This window comes from Nothoprocta perdicaria, unplaced genomic scaffold (genome assembly GCF_003342845.1).
Source record: "Nothoprocta perdicaria isolate Ctin4 unplaced genomic scaffold, notPer1 scaffold_91, whole genome shotgun sequence".
In the NCBI taxonomy this organism is placed as follows: domain Eukaryota; kingdom Metazoa; phylum Chordata; class Aves; order Tinamiformes; family Tinamidae; genus Nothoprocta; species Nothoprocta perdicaria.
Window position 1 is genome coordinate 565,883 of NW_020456210.1, and position 22,328 is coordinate 588,210.

Here is a 22,328-nt window from a genome sequence, read left to right on the forward strand (position 1 = left end):
TCAGAGTGGATAAAGCAAATGTTGGTAATGTCCACTTTCTCCAGAAGGAGCTACAAGAGCTTTATTATAATACACAAGAAGAGAGAAGACGCCTCTATACCAAGCCATAGAAGCAACTCTTCTGTGATAAGTGCAAGTTAACGGAGCCAACACTAAGATCAGGAAGCCAAAAACCTCCTTCCGCAGCGGCGCCCCACGGGATAATTCAACAGCTCTTCATTTGCACCAATGGCAGTTGCAGTGAAGTCTGAAACTACATTTTCCATACTGTATTAACAGCAGCATTAAAATGCAGCAGGGATCATGTACAGGGCAGAGCGGTTCCTGTTATCTCACAGCTATCTTTGAGGAGGTTGGGCATTTCCCTATGAAAGTTACCCTTACAGATTGCCTCATATTTAAGGATGTGCTGATACTATCAGGTGGTGCTCTTTTCTAGTTGAAACCGCTCATGACACTTGAAAATTCCTGCATAGTGATTTCAGCTGGGAGAAGGGCTTCAATACCTACCTATTTTCCACATATGTAGACAAGCTATGACACTGTCACCCCCACTGACACGATCTGCATAAGCCATGCGGTTCCCGTTAACAAGGGTCCCTACAATACAGTCAACTCTCTATTATCGGGACTAATAGAAGAATGGAATAACCCAGATAAAGGAAAGACATGCATAATTACTGCTTCCAGATAAGAGCTGGCTCAAATAGTTCTGCACTACGGTCCCCAGATAGAGCTCGTACTTCTGTCAGGGCTTGCCAGCTCAGAGCTTATTAACACAGGCATTACCTGCATCCATCTGGTACGAGCTCGGAGCTTGGGTGTCTCCATGATTTAATCACCCCACAAGTAATCTACCCACTGATAATCATCTTGGCTCTAATTAAATAACAACCTCCATACTCACCCTTTTGTAGCTGCTGATACTGATACAGTGCAGACCCAGCCAGGCATGCCCAAGGTTGAACGCGGCATAATGAAGGAAGGCAGATTACGCACGAAATGCAAGAGGAGCCCCCTCAAAACACAAGCAACTGCAAAAGCAGACGCTGATGTAGAAGGGCTTTATATTCACATCTAACAGTCTGGAGTAACCAAAGCACCTCCACTCTTATCCCGAGATAAACGCCACGGAGGAAGCACACTCAGGATTATCACCCATCGGAGGTACCATACGTACGAACTAGAGTTACCCATCCTGCAAGAATTGCCAGAGGTCCTGTGTCGTTTTGCAATTATTCATCCACTTGAGAGTATCTGTCAGTCAGGAGTCTCTCAGGCTGTAATTTCCATAGACCTTTTAATGCTGATGTGATGAATGCCTGCCTAATCTCAGCACTGGTTTATTCACTGTACTATTCTGTCACTTGGCTCGTTACAGGTGCATGGCCAAACATTGTCTTTACCACTGTAGAACAAAACACTGACTCTCTTACAAAGAAAATGGAAAATTCCGCAAATAATTTTTCTGGACTCTTACAGGAAGAAAGAGATTACAAAGAAATAAACTAAGACTCATAATGAAATCAGCAGCACTATTTCTTATACATTATGTTGAAGTGAATCACCCTTTTAGGGAAACAAAACCATTGCCAGGTAAGTTTTTAATCGGGTACTTGCACATGATACTGTGGTGAGGAATTGCTGGTTATAAGCTGCCACATTCCATGTTGCATTTATGAATTAGCATTGCCTTGGTTTGTCTGCACATTACAATTAGACAGAGCTACATAACGACACAAGCCAAGCTCTAAYGGGAAAATGGATGCACTTTGATGAAAAGTTAGCCATGCCAGGGGATGTCACCAGAGCGGCTACTGACAGAGCAGCAGACAGCAAGTCACAGGACCACAAGTGTCAAATCCCTAAGTATCTGTTCATTTTGCTTAAGGCATCACACACGGTGTTGAGATCGCTGCGCAGATCCTGGACGACGTTCTCGATGCTCCTCGTGTCCTTCAGGATCTCGATGCTCTGGGTGTATGGGTTGAAATACACAGAAAAGGGGCGAGTGATTGATTTGGCGAAGTCCCTGAGAGAAAAGAGACAATTAATACCTCTTTTTTGCTACCACTGATGAATAGAAAATTAAGATTTTGGAGTGAAGGAAAAGAATTTACCTCATCTTTTCTTTGGCTTCTTCAAAACTTTCTGAAACAAAGTAAGCTTCCTGAAAAGTGGTGATAAGGCATTCCTGCAAACAGGTTGTCTTTGGATCAAATGTTTTCACGTTTGCCTTGTCTGAGAGAGCATGCTGCAAAATACATTACAAAATCCTTTAAACTGTATTTTGATACAATTAAATACAGTTAAAATGCAGTTTAAACTGTATTTTGATGCCCCTTACTATCTATGCAGCTGGATACAGCTTTTATTTCACTGAGCTGTATGTTTGCCATTAGTTGGTACCCTCATTTGTTTAACACACAGTGATTCTTCAGTATGAACAGAATAAATCACATGTTAATTAAGATATCTCTTTTTTTCAGCCACTGTCATTTTTTCCTCAAAATAATTATTTTAAAAAATTGAGAGCAAATTAGAATGGCACCTGTCACACAGGGCCTCTAGACCTAAATCTTTATCTGGAAAAAAAAAGTCAAAAAAATAACCGTTCCTGGAAAATGATCTACACAACTACAAATATTTACATTGTCAAAATATCATTTAAACTGGCAGAATTGATAATCAGCTTGGTAGAGGAACGGAGTATGACCGAACGATTCACATAATCCTTGCATTACAATTTCAGGCCAAATTTAAATGCTGTTTTCCTGACAGTGTGCCTAAGAGGGAAGCTGTGTATCTGGAAATCCATGAAGTGATGCCTATGGATTTTGTGCTGTTGAAATGCATCACCCTTCTACCACATACACCTGGACGTAAGTGCACCACATACTGCAGGAAGGAAGAAAGGAGCTAACAGGCACAGACAGGCACAGAGCAGGCGTTAGGCACATCAAGAATCAAGTACTGCCACCCAAAGAAGAGATGTTGGATTAGCCTTACTCTTTATGTAACTGGCATAAGCCACTGAAAAGGACACATCTTGAAGCTAAAAACTAAGTACTAAGACACTTTACAACAAAATCTTCYGCTAGCTTCCCCTTTCCACTCAGAGCCTTGCATTACTTGTATTAGTCTCTTGGATGTACCTTGACCTTCAGAGCACAGGCATTTTCATCCTCAGTGCCTGGCAGAAACGCAGGCACAGAAAGGGAGCTTATTGAAATCCACATCCTTTCATCCCCTAATATCCATCCATGCTGAAGATGTGGGTAAAAAGCATAGAGAAATTCATGGAAAGAGCAGATCCATGAGATATGAAGGTTCCCTTTTTTTCTTCTCTTTTTTTCTTTCTTTTTCCCTGGACAGTCTCTGGAGCAGAGCAGCACCTCAAGGCACCTGCCACATCTTTTATTCAAGTCATTCAAAACTAAATCCACGTGAAAGGCTCTGAAACCTRCGAACTCTCAGCCTACAATCTCCAACTAACAGCACATAAAATTGGAGCAAAGTCTCTYCTTCCCACTTTGTCTCTCCTCAAAACAAATAAATGAAAAATCAATACATGGAAATTTAAAATGATGGAGAATTAATTTCCCTCAGTACATGCAACTGTTCCTTTCCACCAGATTTGCAGTTTCTAGACAGCCATCAGTTAAACAGGCTTAAAAAGAAAACACACAAGAACTGGCCTGTCTTCACCAGCACCTTCCTGTAAGTGGACTGCAGAACAGGCTCACCTGATTTGGCCCCTGTCTCTATCCTTGTTGCCATCATCTCCTTGCCGATGTGCTTGAGTGCCTGTAAATTTAGGCATTTACCTCCTTCCATTGAACTGAATTTGTTTTCCTTGACTGGGAAATATAATAGCTTTCCTGGGAGGTTAACCATGGATAAAAACATCTGTTTTTAAGGTGACTTTGTACTTTCAGGTGGGGCCTGATGCCTCAAGCATCTAAAGCACTAAGTTCTGAAACTCCAAGTRGATTCAGGGAACCAAATCAGTAGCTTCCTAAGAATGGCTCCTGAATCCTCCTTCTGTATCATGACAGCTCCAAAAGGAAGGGYGAGGTTGTTTTCTTCTTCTCCACTCAGAAATGACCTCTGATGGATCAGGCCCGTTCCTTGAGCAGGAGGAAGGGACTAGAGGGCTAGAGAGTTGAGGATTTAACCTGTGGCTCCCGTACCTTGAACAAATGCTGTAAATCCTCGACAGCCCATTCATAAAAGGGGAGAGTTTAAGGGGAAGCAGAGAAATAAGTGTTATGTTATCCCAAGCATGCTCTGAGAAAGCTCTTGCAATTATTTTTCTCAGATTCCCAGGCTGGTTTGCATGCCTAGAATCTGCTCAGCTCCCACCTGAGAGGCCTCTGTCCCTTCTTGGATCTGGYTTTGGGGCTTAGATCAGTGAGGCATCACAGTGGCAACCACTGCAATGCTAAGTACCTTTGCGAGATGTAGGTTAGAAATCCTGCYGCCTGGCATCTGCGCAGAGCTCAGCCTCGAGGCTCTGGTCAAAGGTTCGAGGCACCAGAAACACTCAAGCGTGCACAAGGATGGTCAGGACAGTAACTCAGAGCGTAACGAGAGCTCTGCAGCAACATGACAGTGCTATGAAAGGCTATTACTTGAGTACTGCAGGGTTGTTGCTACAGCACAGCAGTCCAAACACATGCTTTGCCTGCTAAGTCCAAAAGCTGTTAAGCTCAGATGAGTATTTTTTAATGAATGCAATTAATTTCTGTTTTCTTTGGATATGTATCTTCACTGAACAGGTGTAAACACCTAACATGGGTTTCTCCCATCTAAACTTCAGCTATCCACCTTCATGAGATGTTAAGGCTAATAATGCTCATATAGATCACAGCTCTCAGTCAAACAGGCTATCTCACCATCTGGTGGACTTTGGATAATAGCTGTCCTTAAGTTGTAATGCTTATGCTAAGACAGTTTAAGAGACAAGAGTATGGAGTGAACCTTCCAAACTGATCTTCACTGGTTCCCAAGAAAAGCATCAATATTAGACAGTGGGGAAGCTTAAGAAAAAGGCAAATTCCCATACTTGTTAACAGGCCTAACCCTAGTGAAATGCCTCCACTCCAACTAGATCAGAGTGCAGGAGATGATCCAGGTACCTAACCATAGGTGTCTAGTGCCTAGGATACCTGAGGCATCTGTACAGAGGTGGAAGATACAGCACAGGGCCTAAAGGAGGTTTATGCCATCCCGGGATGCAGCTGGAGAGCTGCTCAGATAAACCAGGGCATCACAAATGGCACCAGACACTTAAACTGAGCAACTGTGAATCACTTCCTAAGTGACAATATCACAGACACATGAGGAAAAAAAAGAGGTTTGTCGTGGAATCTCTCCTTTGAGGATAAATACCAAAGCAAAATAATGCCACTCAGAGCTCTTCAGTTTCACCATAAAGAACAAAGCAAATTAAAAAGAAAAAAAAAAAAAATCTTCAGCTAACAGTGGGAAAACCAAAGATGACTTAGAAAGGCTGAAGTCTCTGGGGTGCACGAGGGGACAGAATAAGAAGTAGGCAAGCCGAAGTTGCCTGAATGCCAGTKCTGATTTTATTGCCTTGCCATTCTGTGGAAGAATTTGAGTCTTGAAAAACACGCTCTGAAAGGGCTCTCTGCTTATCTGTAACACACAGGACATTTCCAGATTTATGAGCTGATGCACCAGAAATTTTGTTTGTTATCAGTGTAATCTTATGTATTGTTTAGATAAATAGAAAGAGACTGTCCAGTTAAAAGCAGCAGCAAAATGAGCATCTAGCATCCAGGATTTGTCTTCTCCATCATCTTCATCCTTTTCAGAAAACAAAACCAACACTTGTAATCGAATCCACTGCTTTATCTTATTGGTTATAAAGAGGGCTAGGCTAATCTGGCTTATTTTTAACATAAAATATCATTAAAACAAGACATGTCTGGATACTGTATTTGATTTAAAAAGGAATACCAAAAATTTTGAAGTCTGCCTCTGCTAAATATAGAAGCATATAACAAGGACATATGATTTGATCTACAGCCACCTGAGGTTGATAGGAAGCCTCCTTTATAGGGAAAGAGTTCAAGAGTGCACCACATAAAGTAAATGGATTAAAGTTTCCAAAGACATTTAAAGTGCCTTTTAGAAATAGTTTAAGTAACTGAAATCTACATTATTTCTGCCTTATCTCTAAGTCCCAAATACAYACCGTGTAATAGTGCTAGCTAAAGTTAACCTGAGTTTATTAGGGAGAGCATTTTATAACTATTTACTACACTATTTCTCTCCCCTGGGCTTTTTAATCTTACCCTTCTCCTTATTTTGTTGTGCTTTCTGCATTTGCCATTTGATGCTTCCACAGCACAAACATCAAGACTTGTATCTTTCAGTACCTGAAATTCTCACCCTAAATACTGAGCGGGGAAAAAAACTTCAAGGCAAATCCTTGCAGGCTGCTGCCTTTGTTTCCCTCGCTTTCAGTTCTCTGTTGCTAAAGCTGTTGGCTAGATTTGCAGAATGAAGTAGCATAATGTAGAAACAGGGATGACTGAAWAAGCCATTCCCCCATCTAGAAAGGCCAACTATTGTTGGCTACTTCCACCCTGAAGAAAAAAAAAAGGCAATTATTATTTCTAGATGCTATATATAAAATTGGCCACTGTTTTGTTTCCTGTGAATACTGTGAGGTTGAAAAGAGAATTAATGAGGAGGGCAAATGGAGAAAGGGCTTTTCTTCTTGCTGACAAAAGCACAGGAATATCAAATTTCTGCACAGTCAAGGCAGAAAAAAAATCGAGATCGGAATAAGATCAACTTTTCTAGTGTAAAGGATAAATAAATATTTGAAAGGCTTCACAGAGAAGAGTGTGGGCTCACCATCACTGTTGTCTTCAGAATGGCAGTACTTATTCCCTAAAGGACTTCTTCCCTCTCTCTCCTGTGAGAATTACAGGGGCGGCACACACAAGGGTCAGACTTCATGGTCATGCAGTCTGAGTCTGCTGTTCATCCTCATTCATCACAGAAATAGCTGATATTGTTCTCATAATGTTCAGAGCAATTGCTGCTTCCATTAGCATGTCTGTTACAATCACATTATTGATATAAGCAGGATCTCAACTACAGCCTGTCACATTAGCATTATCTTTCAGACCCCCGCAGGTCAAGGAAGAAATTTTCTCTCACAAGGGGTGCTAGAAATCAGGGCAGAAGTCAGAGAGGTGGCTTTCCTGTCAATGGGAGGCTGGCAATGCCGAGGCACAAGACAGGAGAGCTCATGCACCAGGGATATGAGGCACCCAGGTGCACCTGGCTGATGCTCCCTGCTTCCACCAAACCCCCTGTCTGAAACTGAGGTCTAGAAAGAACTTCCATCACATCAGCAGAGACCTTAGCACTAGTTTTGGCAGGGGAGTTTCCTTATCTTCTTGTCTAYCCTGGAGCACAGAGCTCCCCAAAAGACCAGTGGCCATTTCTCACCTTATCATTYGCTGCACAGAGACCATGGGTCCTTGTGCCATGGTGCTGTTCTGTGTCTGCAGTACCCGAGGGCCTAATCTCACAAGAACTCAAATGTTTTAGTCTAACTTAAGCCCTTACGGTCMGTATATGCAAGATCTAGGGGAAATTTAATAGTCTCTGATACATAAGAGGTGAAACTGATGACCTAATAGTCCCTTCTGGCTTAACATCTATGAAATATATATGTAGTGTAACAGAAGTATATAATATTATTGACTTATGGCATATGTTCTTACCTTTGAAACAGGTCATCARCAGCACATCAATGTGCTCATTACATATTTTTTATTTTTGTTTTTGCAAAGGCTTATCCTTTGTCTTTATACTGCAAGATTATTGCTGACTTAAGAAATCAGATCTGGAATCACAGCTAAGATTGTTGTGTGGGAAGAAAATATGCATACTTGATAAGAATAATGTGTTTGTTTATGACACGGATGGTATAAGATTTATTACGTTCTTGAGTATTTGCTTCCTTGCTTTTATGCCTTTAGATTTTGTAAATGATATGATAGGCATTTTCAGGGCCATTGCTTAACAACCTCAACTGTTAGTTCAAGAAAAAGGCCTGGGTCCCTGGAGAACCTTAGATTTGGGGCTTGGCATTAAATGTTGTTGGGACAGAGGAAAACAAGTGAAATGTTCATGTCATTGTTTTTAATCATCTTTGCACTTGGGGGACAAAGTATCACCAGGTTGTGGAAGTAAAATCCTTCTGTGGCTGAGACACGTACTCAACTGAGAAAAACTGTAATGGAATCACAGAAAACAATATCTGTGAAAGTCCTTTTCTGTGACCTTTTCTCCACGACTTCTGTTAATTCTCTTCTGCAACCTTACTAATAAAAGCATAGCAATTTAACTAATGAGCATCAGCCTGAATGTTCGCAATTAAAGGTGAAGCAAACAACAAAAGGTGCCTGAGATACTACTGTTAAAGTGCCAAGTGGCGCTGGCTAAACACAGATATACAGCAGATCTATTGCAAAACCATTTCTAAATAGTGTTCTATATATGCTTTCCGAACCAAAGGCATAAATGAAAAGCCACCAAGAGCTCATTGGGGTCCCAGAACAAACAGCATTCCTTCATCTCCTTCCCCTTTCTTCCCACCTTGYCAGAGAGATGCACTAGTTCTCAAAATATTACACTTGTGGTCAAATATCTTTGCTAGTTTTACATTCTTCAGGCAGAAAAGAGGCACAGAATGATCCACTACAATTACCAATGCAATGTGCTTTGGCCTTTTTAAGAATACAGCTCCAGGTACTGTCATTTAGGCATAAACATTAAGCTTAGCATGAGCTTAGGTGCATGTCTGACTTTTAAATATGATAAATTTACTGAATGAKGGTCTTGATAAATGCTGCTCTGTAATTAATCCACTAGAATACAGTGGATTATCCACAACAAAACCATTCCATGTATTCAGAAGAAATGTTTTTCTTCTAAGCAGAGTATGCAGAATTCAGGACACTAAAAGCACCTCAYCTATTTGAATATGTGAGTTCTAATYAGGATTAAGAAGACTCCATGCACAAAAAAAGRCAAGTGACTTAAAGGAAAGTACTTACTTTCTAAAATTCAAATAGATATAAACGTAGTAATTCAGAGCTGTTGTGGTATTTCAGTCCTTACAAATCTATTTCATGCTTCAAGTGCCAGTTGATTTTCCAAAGTTTTCAGATCAATATCATATTTCAAAAGTAAGGATTTTATCTTGAGAACTTTAACAGTTATTCATAAACCAAACCATTTACATCCAGCTATTATTTTGATATGACTAGAAATATGTTGTTTCTGCTTAAAGGCTATATCAACCCACATACCTTTAGTTCTCCAATAGAAGACAGAAGTCCAGCCCCATAAGCACGTAGTTGTCCTTCTTGCTTGCAAAGGCCAAATTCAATAGTAAAAAAATAGCACTGTAAAACATATAGATAAATAGTTACATACATTGCAGTTGCAAGCAAGCACTTCAGCAAAGCCATACTCRCTCGATTGCCCTACTTCAGAATTTCATGATTTTTAAGTAAATTAAGATGAAGGACATTATTACTGGCAAGTATTTTACGTGCCATTTTCTTCATCAATAAAAGAGCTCTGTGCACAAAAATAAAATGTGAGAGTCTGCTTTTTACTTGGCACCCACACAGTGCCCAAGAACAGCCACATAGGAACAGACAAGCAAGGGCATCTAGGTGTCCAATGTGCAGATGGTGCAGATTTCAGAAACCTGCTGAAATAGATGAGGTGCCTGAAAGGAAAATCCTGCACAGCCTTTGTCCACCTCTCCAGACCCTCTGAGTTTCTCTGCCACTCCGTTCAGAGCACTCGGCTGTGGATGTTGCCTCGAGCCTGGGCATGTGCGAGGCCAGCACAGCAGCCCTGCATCCAGCTTTGCTGCATCCACCTAGGGAAGGGCAATGTGAGGGAGTGCTTGAGCAGGATGGTTACTCTGGTATTCACTAAATGCAAAAGCAAAGACAACAATCAGTCCTGTGCCTGCGTTATTTAACTCCTGTTATGACACATGAAGACTGTTTTCATTAGATCAAACAGACCAGATTAAGCTAGTAACTATTTCTACATATAAAGCTTTTGGGAAGCTGATTTCTGACTTCTACAAAAATAACACAAATATATATATGTTTATTATGTTATCTGACAAACTCAGTACTTGCTCCATGACACATAACTCCATGGAAATTAACAGCTCTTGTAACATGTAACAGGATTTTTTCTTTGTAATATAAAGATTTATAGTAGGACCACTGACTTATGCAGCACGGCACTACACAAAAATGTGTAATACAGAAGAATGAAAACATTAACCTTGTCTCTGATCCAAACCTGCAGAAATCCAGTGACTTTACTGATTTTCAGTCAGGTTCCACTATAGGAAGGGAAATCACAGGTAGCCACAGGAGGAGGCGAAAGCACCGGATTGTCAAATAAGCAGTCGAAGGTCTAGCTCTGACTTTGCCACTGAACTGCACAAATCAAGTTGGAATAATCTGGAATAATGAGTGCAAGCAGTTGGTGTCACCAATTAGAAGAAAAGCAGGTTTTCCAAAAAGCTGTCCCGGGAACTTCAGACATACACAAACGAGACAGAAATCTAACGTATGACTTGAGTGAAGCTGACACACCAAGACGAGTAAAAATTTAGCTTCCCTGCCTAATATTTTGCCAGAAAAAAACTTTAAGGCAGCTACAGCCCTTTTTATCTATATGCCCCCACCACCAACAAAAACTAGCTCAGCTTTAGGCCTGACTCCTCCTGGGCACTTTGAACCGGCCCCTTCCCTCTCAGCTCTCCTAGAAGAAGGGCACTATGTGCAGATAAGCTCGGGACACAAACAAACTGACAGCCAAACGATAGGACTGGGCTCCTCAAAATTGAGTGATCACAGACACTGACGTTCCTAAAATGAACGAAGTACTAAAATGGGGAGTCTGGTGTTTGTCCATTACAGGATATCCATAAGAGTGGCCATAACAGGTAGGATAGCACTTCTGTAGACATCCCTCAGACTGAGGGGGATCCCACCAATGCCACACTGTTTCCAGGAGAAYTTCAGCATTTATGAAGCCAGTGGAGGGAAGCAACAGAAACACCCTCCCCTGCTCTGAAAAAAGGGCATGAACAGGAAAGGAGAGGTAGAAGGGAGAGAACCAGCATTACCATGAGAGCTGTCTCTGCTGACCAGAGCAGGGTGTTCATTTCACCTTGCTGGATATACTGGGGATAAGGAGAAAGCTTTCTACTAAAGCTGCAAGAATTACTACTATGATAATAATGAAGAAAACATATTTACAAGCATATACTTGCTGGTGAGAAGCTATCTTTAGCTTTGGTAAAGACTTGCATTCTCAGTGTAACTAATTTAAATAAAACATATACAAAATGGCCAGATGGCAACGCACACATCTGCCTACTGCTAACACAGTATTAAGCAACAGTTCTTCAGAAAAACGCTTCAAATGAAAAACTGATTTTATGATAAATTTGCCGTGTGCAGCTATAATAACTGTATTTTAAGAACTCTGCTTCTCTAAGAAAAATGTGATAACTCACCCAATGCTGCCATCTTCAGAGCACAACTCAGTAACACAGGATTTCCCCCTCACATGCACACACGCAGAAGGCCTGGTGCGTTATGAGGTTCAGCAGGCTGTGGAAAGCTCTTCTCTCAAGTCCCTACACATTGAAGCATATTGATAAGGAGCTTAAATATTAACTATATAGAGCCACATTTTATAGGCCAGAGACATAAAAGCCTCTTATGTGTCTCTCTGTATGGTAAATTACAGCAACTTTGGTATTCTATACTATCTACAGGATAAGTGCCACTACAGTTGGAACAACTGAAGACATAGCTGTTCAGATAAATATATATGTATAAAAAAAGCCTTTTCTGAAGGTAACAGCCTTTTCTGAAGGTAAACAGCTCATGTATAAAAAAGCCTTTTCTGAAGGTAAAAGCTCTTTCTGAAGGTAAACAGCTCATTATTACATGTAAGGTTGTGAATACAGGCACAAACAGGGGCATGCAGGCTCACACGTTCTCATTTTCCATCTTTGACCTGACTCTGGCTATCGGGCAGGCTCGAGCCTTCTGCTCCTATTTACCACATCCTAATCTGCAATGTAAAGGAAGATAAATTCATCAGAAAAGSACAGGTGAGCACTATGCTAAATGCAACAACGTTGTCAGCTTTTCCACAGCACGCTCTTTCATGAGCTCAGCTCTGCTTCCCCTGTCTCCTCACCCTCAAAAAAAAATGTTTAGCATTATATAAGGGGAAAAAATAAAGTCTTGAGGACTCCATTTAAAAGATTTCCTCTATATATGTACAACAGCAATGGGAACAGTACTGTTGAATGCTCCACATTAGGTCTCAGCTAGCAAAGACCTGGGTATTCCGAAGTAATTGATGCGATCCATTTCTCACTGAAATCATCAGGAACAACAGTAYTCACATCTACAGATAGTAAATCAAACTATAAAATATAAGACAGAAGGTTTAACATCTTAAAACATGGAGACAGTGGCTTCCTGGGGAAATGACCGCTGCAAGATGATGCCAAGAAGCAGAAAAGGTGTCTTGCCACATTGTATTAATTTAGTGGGTCTTGAAAAGTCTTCCACTGAAATGCCTTTTTGTTACCCAAATTAGCAAGTACCATAGGGCCAACATGAAAGGATTATAAATGATTTTTAAGCGAAGAGACACTGGTGTATTGTGTAAGGAGCACAAGACAGCCAGGCATATGACTTTAGTATCTCTCTCCGATTTAGCTGAGGTACATGAAAGATAATTTACAGTCATTCTCATGGAACACTGTTTGCATGAGTTCAGAAATGATTAAATAGATAGATCCCTGGAGGAAAAACCCATTAAGGGCTATGAAACACAAGCATATGAGACATCTGCATCCAAAGTCCCCAAACACTAGTAGCAAAAGCAGTATACTAGGAAATATCACCCCCCTGTAATTTTAATCCTACGTGGTCCTCCAGGAATCTGCAATTTGCCATTGTCAGAAAGCAGGTACTGGGTTCGCTGCCCTGATCCAGGACACCCGCTGTTTAAACAAGAGTTAGATCACAGATCAAGCCCCAGCAAAGTCCATGCTTGTTCTCCAGGGTAAATGAGACAGCCCTTTTTCCACGCTCAGACACTGTCCTGCACTSTAAACTAGAATACTAATAAATATCCAAGTGTATTTAGATCTTTTTTYAGAGACAGGACAATAGTCTGGTGAGCTCAGTTCTCCTCAACTGCTTGGTCTCTAAGCGTTTGAACCCACTCCTAATACCAGTTGGTAATTTCCCTCTTGGGACCTACGCACAGAGCTCGTTCAGGGTGCTGGGTGGTAACACCTCACACAAGAGTACTTCAAAAAGGGCTGGTGCAAGTCTGTGAAAGGGGGTTTCATCCTGTTCCCTTTCACACGGCGCTCTGACCCTAGAGCTTAAGCACTGATAGTTGTGTTCACCTGGCAATTTTCAGCATGATGCATAACAGCAGAATTGATCTGTTCTCTATAACAAATTTACAAAGGCATTTTGGGGAAGAGTCCTGAAAACACTGAGGACATCAAAAGCCAATTCACTTGCTCTCTGTCACAAGGGGGAAGGAGGCGGCACTGGGCAGCTCCTTGTCTACTACCCTATGCAGTGGACAGGAATAATCCCCAGGAATCGTTAATAGGATAGGACTACAGCCCCAAGCTGACATACTGTAGTAGAGGGAACAATAATTTTATGAATAAATAAATAAAATTAGTTCTAATAAAGACAATGACATTACCAATGCATATAAGTACTTGCAAGGGCAGAGCCAAAGACATATCCTTAAATGAACATCTTTAAATTCCTTCTATTGGATTATTTCCAAGAGTATTTGAATGTATAGTTCTTTATTCAGATGCGTGCAACATGTTCAAAAGTATGCAAATATTAATTCCTTTTACTTTAGAGAAAGAAGGGTGCTTTGATATTTTAGCTTTAAAATTACTGATCTAGAGATTAAATCTCTCACACAGTTGTTAATTGTTTTGTAACATGATAATTATAAGCAATAAAAACTTTTTTAAAACCTTTTATTATGACTTAATCCTAAGAATTAGTGAAATAACAGTTCAAATTCCAAACAAATGTCTCAAAGCACAGCATCTCTGTGATTCTGGACTTTCTACTTTCTTTCTTATTCAGATCTGGCAGAAGTAAGTTTATGGGCATTGGGCATTTATTGGGCATTTCTTTTGGCCTCAAAGATATCAAATAGTCACAAAAAAAAAAAAAAATACAGCTCTTGGGATTTCACATCTAACTGAATTATCCAGAATTCACAGCCTGTTGAGTAGCAGCAGGAATCACCCACCACAAGGAAGAGATACACGGCAGGTTACCCCGGCAAGCAGCCAAGCCCGGCCCGTGCCGGGAGTCCGAACCTCAGGCAGTGCCGGCTCCCGACAGCCGCTCACACAGCAGCCCCGCTGCATGGGAACGCAGGGAGACGTGGGAACAACAAACAGCCTCATGATGAGCTTGGAAATAGTTCAAGACAAGAAGTAGAATCCAATAGGTAAGTCTTTCATTAGYGATGATTCACCTGCCTCCACAAAGAGAGTGACCCTATTCGCTGCCAACAGTATTTGTAAATAAGAAGACAAAGTTGAAGGGTTGCCTCCTTTAAGGATTTTTTGGTTTGCCTCTTTGAAATGTATTTAGACTTTCTGGCATTAGATTTMCTTCAGAGATTTCAAAGTAAATATCTTTAACCATGTTCTCCTTTSCCCTCTCCCTCCCTCCATCTGACTGCTTGGCATTCAGACCTTTCACTAAAGGTGAATGTTTGGAGCAAAATCTTTTTATAAACAGAAGCGTGAGTCAAAGTGGGGCTGCTTGTTAGAACCGCCGGAGAAAGCAGCGCCCGGAGCCTTCGCATTTCTGTTGACAGCCATGGCACTCGGTAACACTACATGCAAATTCCCTTAATGCAGAGGCTTGACACRCTCAGAGAAAGCCGGCACTTCAGTGAGCACAGCGGGGCTTCGCCCCCCGCGAGCACCTTGCAATGGTATGCTGCTTTGGGGGGAGTTTCTGGAGAAAATCTCATAAAGAAAATCAAAGTAAAATTAGCACCCTGGGTTTGCAGAGCAGCAAGAAAGCGCAGCTCGGAGAACACAAGCTGAACTGCTGTGCTCTGAATAAGRAGTTAATCACAAAGCTGTCTGTTTTGAAGATGCAATCCATCTTCTGGAATAAGAGGTGGGCAACACTTCTACTACTACCTTTGTGTCTCTTGAGGGACCGAGGTCTTCTGCTGTCCATTCTCACACAAAGGAGTCCTTCCTTTGAGGGCAGGCAGAAAGGAAGATGAAGCCTTATTTTCTCTTCCAATATAATTAACTAATAGTGCTGCAACTTAATATACAGCTAAGGAGATGAGACCATTGAAAGAATTCTGTGAACCGCTTCTTAGATCATTTGTTCAACATAAAGCATTAAAGCCCTAATGCTTCACCCTTTCTATTGCACTTCCCTGTCATTTGACTCTTATCTTGAACAACTTCTAAAACCTGGGGTTTTAAGGTTTATTAATTTCATATGGAGTTATTAAGAACAAATGATGTGCAATAATGAACCATTCCCTTTCCCATTTATTTTACAAGGCGCAACATGAATTCATGTTCAGCGCTCCCTATAGTAGCTAGGGAGAACATCGGGTCATTTCTTTTTCCAGCTGTTGCTTCAAATTTCAGGTGTCTAGGGCTTTCACACAGCTAACTCAAGAGGCAGAGTCAGGTGTTTTGGTGTGTTTGCTAGGACTTCAAGAGGCTAAAAAGAAAAAGAAGCTGCGTAAACATATGTCACTGCTGTCCACCTCGTCTCTAGTCTAGGTTGTTTCATGTGACACACTTGACCCGCCACTATCCCTCACAAGTAAGGGAGTATCTCTAGGGCACTGCCATCTCCCAAGTCACTGAGCTGCTACTGCTTCAAACAACTCCGTGATAACAAAACCTCTCAGAGCAAGGACATTCCTCATCAACTGGGTCATAACAAAACCTCTCAGAGCAAGGACATTCCTGATCAAAGTGGGCATGCGCTGGCACTCCAGAGTGCTCCCCCAGCATCCTGAATTACCCTCAGCTTGGACTCCGAGTGGGAAGCAGAGACCCAAATGCTGAAAGGCTGACATGGCCCAAGGAGAGCAGCATTTGGAACATTTCATGGGAGCCATCCACCCTAGGACTGCTGCCCAATTCCAGATAGCTCAAGAATGAGCTAGAACAACCTAAGGCTCTTTTCTTCATGAGACATTCGGAGCCAGTGTCTCCACAATGCCTCATCTGGTCCGGAGGGGCTGTTTCCCACAATTACCTGGAGACCTCAGGACTGATCCAAATAGCTCCCCCCCCCTCTCTAAGCAGGGCTACTTCCACATACCATGAGAAGGGGACTCAGAAGAAACGACACAAGATGGCCGCTCTCCCCAAAATATCAAGAAAGGCCCTTTGGTCAGGGAACACTTTGCCCTCTTTTTACATAGTGGAATGTTGTAACTGAACCCGCTAGGGGGAGAGCTGTTTATAAACGGAGTTTAGTGAACCCCTGCCCTAAACCAGGCCCAGCTAATTGCCAGGTCCGCTCCTGTTCAGGGTGACTGCTGGGCCGAGGAGCGGCCACGCCGGCTGCCCAGGGCCCCCTCTGGCCCCTCCCCAGAGGAAGGGGGTAGGAGGCTCTTGAGAACAAACTCTCTAAGGCAAGTCCTGGCTTATCTGCTCTTGAGGAGGAATCACATCCTCAAAGGGCAGTAGCCCTTTGAAACAGACTGAAGACACACTGATACACTGCATCTGGCCACTGCACTCCTTAGATCTCCAATTCAAGGAAAAGCCTGCTGTCATATCCACTTAAATGCTTGTTTTTAAGAAGCAAAAAACAAAAAGAGAAGGAATTCATTCCAAGAACAGCATCCACGCTAATTTTCTAAACATTAAAAAACACTAACTTCTTGCATCTATCTAATGGAAACTGATTTAATAGCTGGATAATTAAGAGTTATTTTCAGCTGCATTTAAAGTCAATGTTTTTTTAATCACATAAATGTAAGGGGATTCCCCCAAAGCTTTTTGTAGCTCTACATGAATGTATTTAACCTCCTTTAAAAAATATATAAATTTGTATGCATATACATRCACGTAGGTATAGTAGGCCCCAGTGCAAAAGTGCAAGTTCTAGTTAGTTCAAGTTGAAGGAGGTATCAAAGAAAAAGTTGGTGCAGGGGATTTTAGATACCTGTTAATTGTAGTACTAAAAGCATATTCAAATGAAGATGTTTTTCACAACCCCAARCAAATTTTTTCAAGTACAGTTTAGCATCTCCTTATATCTCAGTGATTTGCAGCAGTGAGGACATGTAACCTTCATGTCAATCAGCACCAGGTTACCTGCCATTTTATCACACTGCCAGTGATAAAAATACCTACTTGGAAAGCGCCTCCTTCTATAGACAAAACTCCAAGTGATTTATAAGTGACCATGGTCTAGAAGTGATCCAATGCAAAAGTCACTCTGACCCAGCACCACTAACATACAAGATTTCTGTCCTCACATATGCCCTTGATTCAATGAGAAGCAYAATGTGTACCTGTTCATAAACCAGTAATTTCTCCAAAGTTGAACAATCAATCCTGTAAAGGCCCTTTCATTCTAGAAATGTAAAATGCCTCATTAAGCTATAATTCCAGCCATTCCTATATAGTCAAATCACATTATTTGTAGCCATTATGGCTTACTGATTCAAGGCAGTGAAGAAAAATCTCCAGAAGAATAATACCTTTTATTGGAGAACAGGATAATCCAAGACTACTCACTCCTTCCTTAAGGAGTTCTGAGACAAAACTCCTTTATCTGGCAGTATTAGCAGRCATGATATTTATCAATGCCACAGTAACAGTCTACAGATAGCTGTCTACAATATACAAAATACAAAGCTAACACTCACAAATTGAAACAAAGTTTTCCTGTCGAAACTAGGGCTTTCTCTAATGCAAAACCAAAATTCCAAACTAAGCCTGAACCTAAAGAGCAGATTGATTTCTTTTTTTCCCCTGCAGACTGACTGAAATTGAGCCGTCCTTTTGACGATATGTTGACTTTGCACAACAACGGCTGCAGTCACAGCTGGAATCAAGCCAGAGAGAACCAAAATTATCTGATGTGAGGCCCTTCTCCATGAAGTTTTTCTTGGCTTCAACAAGGCACTCAGATTTACAGGAAAGATTGCTGGGGTCCAATGGACATTTRCTTTGACTTTCCAAAGTCATGGACAAATTGAAAAATCCCTTTTATAACAGCATCAGACAACCTGCCAGCACTAAGAAATACCTAACACAACTTGTCACATGCAGCACCACAGGAGCTGGGTTTGAAAGGCACAGGGAGAGAGCTACTTGCAAATTCACATGTGTTCTCCAGAGTTGATTTTTTCCCCTGCAGAAACCCATATTCCAAAATAACAGGTTTTGGCAAATAAAGGATTAACATTAATTTTACAGCAACAAATTCTATCTTCATTTGCATGCATAAAACTATACGGACTTTAAGGAGATTGTATACATGGAAATGAAGGCAGTTTAGCCCATAGGCCTAAAGTCACTGAAAGTGATAGCAACCCCCCTTGCCTTGGCTTTCTGTGGTGACAGAATTGGCCCTATACATAATTAAGGTTATACGTATAAATCTATTATGACAGATCACCCAAAAACATGTCAATTAAAGATTTATGAGAGCATGTTCCATCCAACACTTTGTTGCCATTTGATACARAGCCGACAACAGACAAAAGAGCCACTTCAAAAGCTGTAGCGCTAAGTGATTAAGCCCATAGTTAGCTCTTTATGGACATCAGCCACATTTTGTGTCACTTCCGTACTTTTATCTACGCAAACAAAGAGAACACCCAGGAACATGCTGGGCAGCAGAATCAGACTGAACCCAGGTGACATGCTCAGCCCACAGGACGGTATCTAAAGCRATTCAGATTAATGCACACTGGTGAATATTAAGTTGGCACATTTTCAGCTGTGCACAGCCATGAATTTTTAGACTCCTTCCAGAAGACAATTACTTTGGGCACACGCATATCAGATAGAAATATGATTGTTCTTTCTGGAAGCAAAAGTATTTACTGGAATGATGTAGACCATAAAAAGATGAGTGCATGGTTTGAGGACTTCTCATTAAATATAATTAGTTTCATCTCTGCTTGAAAACAGTGAAGTGAATCAGTGAAATGAGTTRCCACGTGCCAAATTCCTTCASTTCCCCGTGTACCTGTGTGCTGCTCCAGAAGATCACCCAGCACCTGTACAAATGACTCAACTAAGGACTGCTCTGTGTCACAGAATCTTACAGATTTACGTAAACAAACCGAATACAAAAAGCAAGGACACTGCATAATAAAATTTACTTCATAAGTTTGCTTTGACAGCTATCTACTCCTTCGAGAACACTTCTTAATGTAGTGTGGGAAGTACTGCAGCACACAAATAAAGCCTTGGTAGCGTGAGCCCCCCACAGCTCTGGGCTGCACATCCCTACGCTTTACAGGCGAGTGCTACATTATGTGCTGCAACCAGAGCAAAACTTGAGTGCGGCTGTGTCACTACGAATCCTATCTGCGCAGAACCTGGAGGACTATCTCTCTCCAACATATATGAGTACTTAAGGGGAGCCAGGAAAAGCAGCAGCAATATACTCAGAACATTTCTCTGCTGATTTTTTTCCAGTTTTTGTAATTCAAACCTTTATTTCTGCATATTGTGTGCTTTTTCTTTCCCCTGTTGTAGGTATTGCCTGAACATCTGTGAACATCTATGCAACTGGATGCTTCTCCCAAGTCGTTTTATGTACCAGCTATATGCTCTTCTATAGAAGAGAAGGCTGTTTCAGCCTTTTCATTAGTGTGTCTCCTTGTATAGGCCAAAAGAAAAAACAAATATACAAAAAAAAATCCCTATTAAGTTTTATGGATTCCTTCTACCTGTTCTTCAACCTCTCAGCTGGACCCAACACTGAAATGGCAGAGCCTTCTTACTTAGATGCATTCCTAGATTCTCCCTGGGCTATTTCTTTGGGGATCATTTTTCTTACTAGTGTGGTACACTCAGACTGCAAGTTACTGAACTACAAGCAAAAATTACTACTGCAAAATGTGCAGTTTTGTAATGAAGTTGCTTCTGAAAATAAACAAACATAATTAACCCACCAGTACTATATGACACTCGCACTGTTTTCCTTTTAACCTGTATGTCAAAATGTATTACTTGCTTGTGTGCAAATTTGCATTTGCAGTATAATAACTTCCTGGATTATCATTTCACCACTTTTGGAAACATAACACTGTTAAGAAATAGAAATTATTCCAGTGTCTGGTTGTAATTTGTCATTAGGAGCTTTTTCAAAATTTCTAACTACCACAGGCTCGATTTTCATAAACGGACTACTGATTAAAAGGAGCTAAACTATTTCTACAGCGATATTTATAATTCCTTCCCTACTCCCAATTAAGTCAAATTAGTCGTCTCATACACCTATCTCCTCGTTAGAGAGCTGGGCCCAAATACACAGACATATTTCTCTGGTTCCAAAATACTGTTGCATCCAGTTGCTGTATCCCAAGATCCCTCAGGAAGCAGCTCCGCGCCCGGAGCTGCCCGGCGCAGAGGCTGCCCCTGCGCGTCCTCGTAGCGGCGGGGGAAGCTCCCGGCTCCTGCCCCTAACCCGCAGTGCCACAGCRAGAGGTGCCGGGTATTCCCAGATGTAGGACAAGTCCTTGCTGACCTTAGAAACCTGTTAGAAGGTTTGTCCTTAAAAACATTTTCCAAACCAACGTTTTACATGATTTCTCTASAATCCTTAGTGCTGCTCTTAATTAAAACTCACATTCAAGGTGTGAAGAGCTTCTTTACCTCAATCCCTGCCTGCTGATTCAGATATTCTGCCTCATGCCTTTTCTTTTCCAGTTCTAATTCAAAGTGGACAAGGTTCATGATATTTCTTCTCTGATCAAAGTCACAGAGCATCTTTCATACGAGAAGCAACCAAGCAAACTAGTGTTTCTCAATYTAGAAAAAGGGACAACACGGGGAAGAGTGAAATAAGCCAATTCATAAAGCCATGATGGCACAGAGAAAAGTGCACAGAAATTAAATGTTTGTATGCTCGTCAAATACAAAACTATCAGAAAAAAAGCTAGCAGGAGCTGATTTCAAAGTGAGGAAGATCCTTCTCACACAGCAAGTTGTTCAGCCATGAAGCTTTTTGTCAAAGAATATTGCAGGTACTAAAAATTTACATGTCTTCAAAGATAAACAACCTTCCCTGAAGAGAAATCCATTTAGGGTTACTAAGTGCATTGTAAATACTAAGTACCACATTAGGGAGGAATCAGATAAGCTTATCCTGTTCTACACGCTTCCTAAGCAGCTGGTTATGACCGCTGCTGGAAACGRGGCACCAACCATTTGGTCTGACCCATAAAGCAGCTCCTATGTAATTCAAATTTAGAATTAGATGGTCCTCATCCAGAACAAGGGCTCAGCAAACTGTCACAATTTCCAGTGTACAAACATTGGGCAATTGCTGCCATCTCACCAGCGGAAACCTTCACGTTCCCCTTGTGCTAACAATGTCACAAATATTCCAAAATTCCCAGTGAAGATCCCTGGAATCTGCAAGGTTTTCTCCGATTCAGTCTGGTTCTGTGACAGACCTGCTGCCTTTTCTGCTCACCTGCTCCATTACATATACTGCAAGATGGACTTGCTATCACTGCACGATGGACTTGACATCATGGGCTTTGATTTGTTTTATCAAGAAGGACTTGTGCAGTGAGGGCTTGCAAACCAAGTACCATTAGCTGCTATTAATTTTAAGAGCATCACACAGAGCAAACCCCAAATTAGAGCACACTTTTAGAGCGCCGGGGAGCGCGGTCAGAAACACCTTAGCAACCAAAGCAAAGTAATGCATGTGATCCGAGCTGAATCGGAATCTGAATCTCCCGATTCAGACAGACCTGTGCACCTTGATAATGATTAAGATCATGCGGTTTCATCAGCTCTTTCTTCTGTTTCTTGCATCACTTTCACATTTTGCATTTGGCCRCTCTCCAAAAGCATCCAGATATAGGTGCTTTGCCCGTCCAAACTCAAAACAGAAATATAGCCTGGGCCCTTTTCTTTTACTTCTCAACAGATAAGCAAT

General features: G+C 41.4%; 1 protein-coding gene across 1 annotated transcript in view; it reads right to left on the reverse strand.

Annotated features, from left to right (window-relative positions):
- Nucleotides 1-639: 639 nt before the first annotated feature.
- TPH2 (tryptophan hydroxylase 2) overlaps nt 640-22,328 on the reverse strand; it is a 43,102-nt gene continuing 21,413 nt past the window's right edge. The window contains exons 9-11 of the mRNA XM_026052789.1: nt 9,366-9,461; nt 2,121-2,254; nt 640-2,032 (exon numbers count right to left, since the gene is read on the reverse strand). Of these exons, the coding sequence (XP_025908574.1) occupies nt 1,858-2,032; nt 2,121-2,254; nt 9,366-9,461 (405 nt within the window). The 3' untranslated portion in view covers nt 640-1,857. The remainder of the gene's footprint in view (nt 2,033-2,120; nt 2,255-9,365; nt 9,462-22,328) is intronic.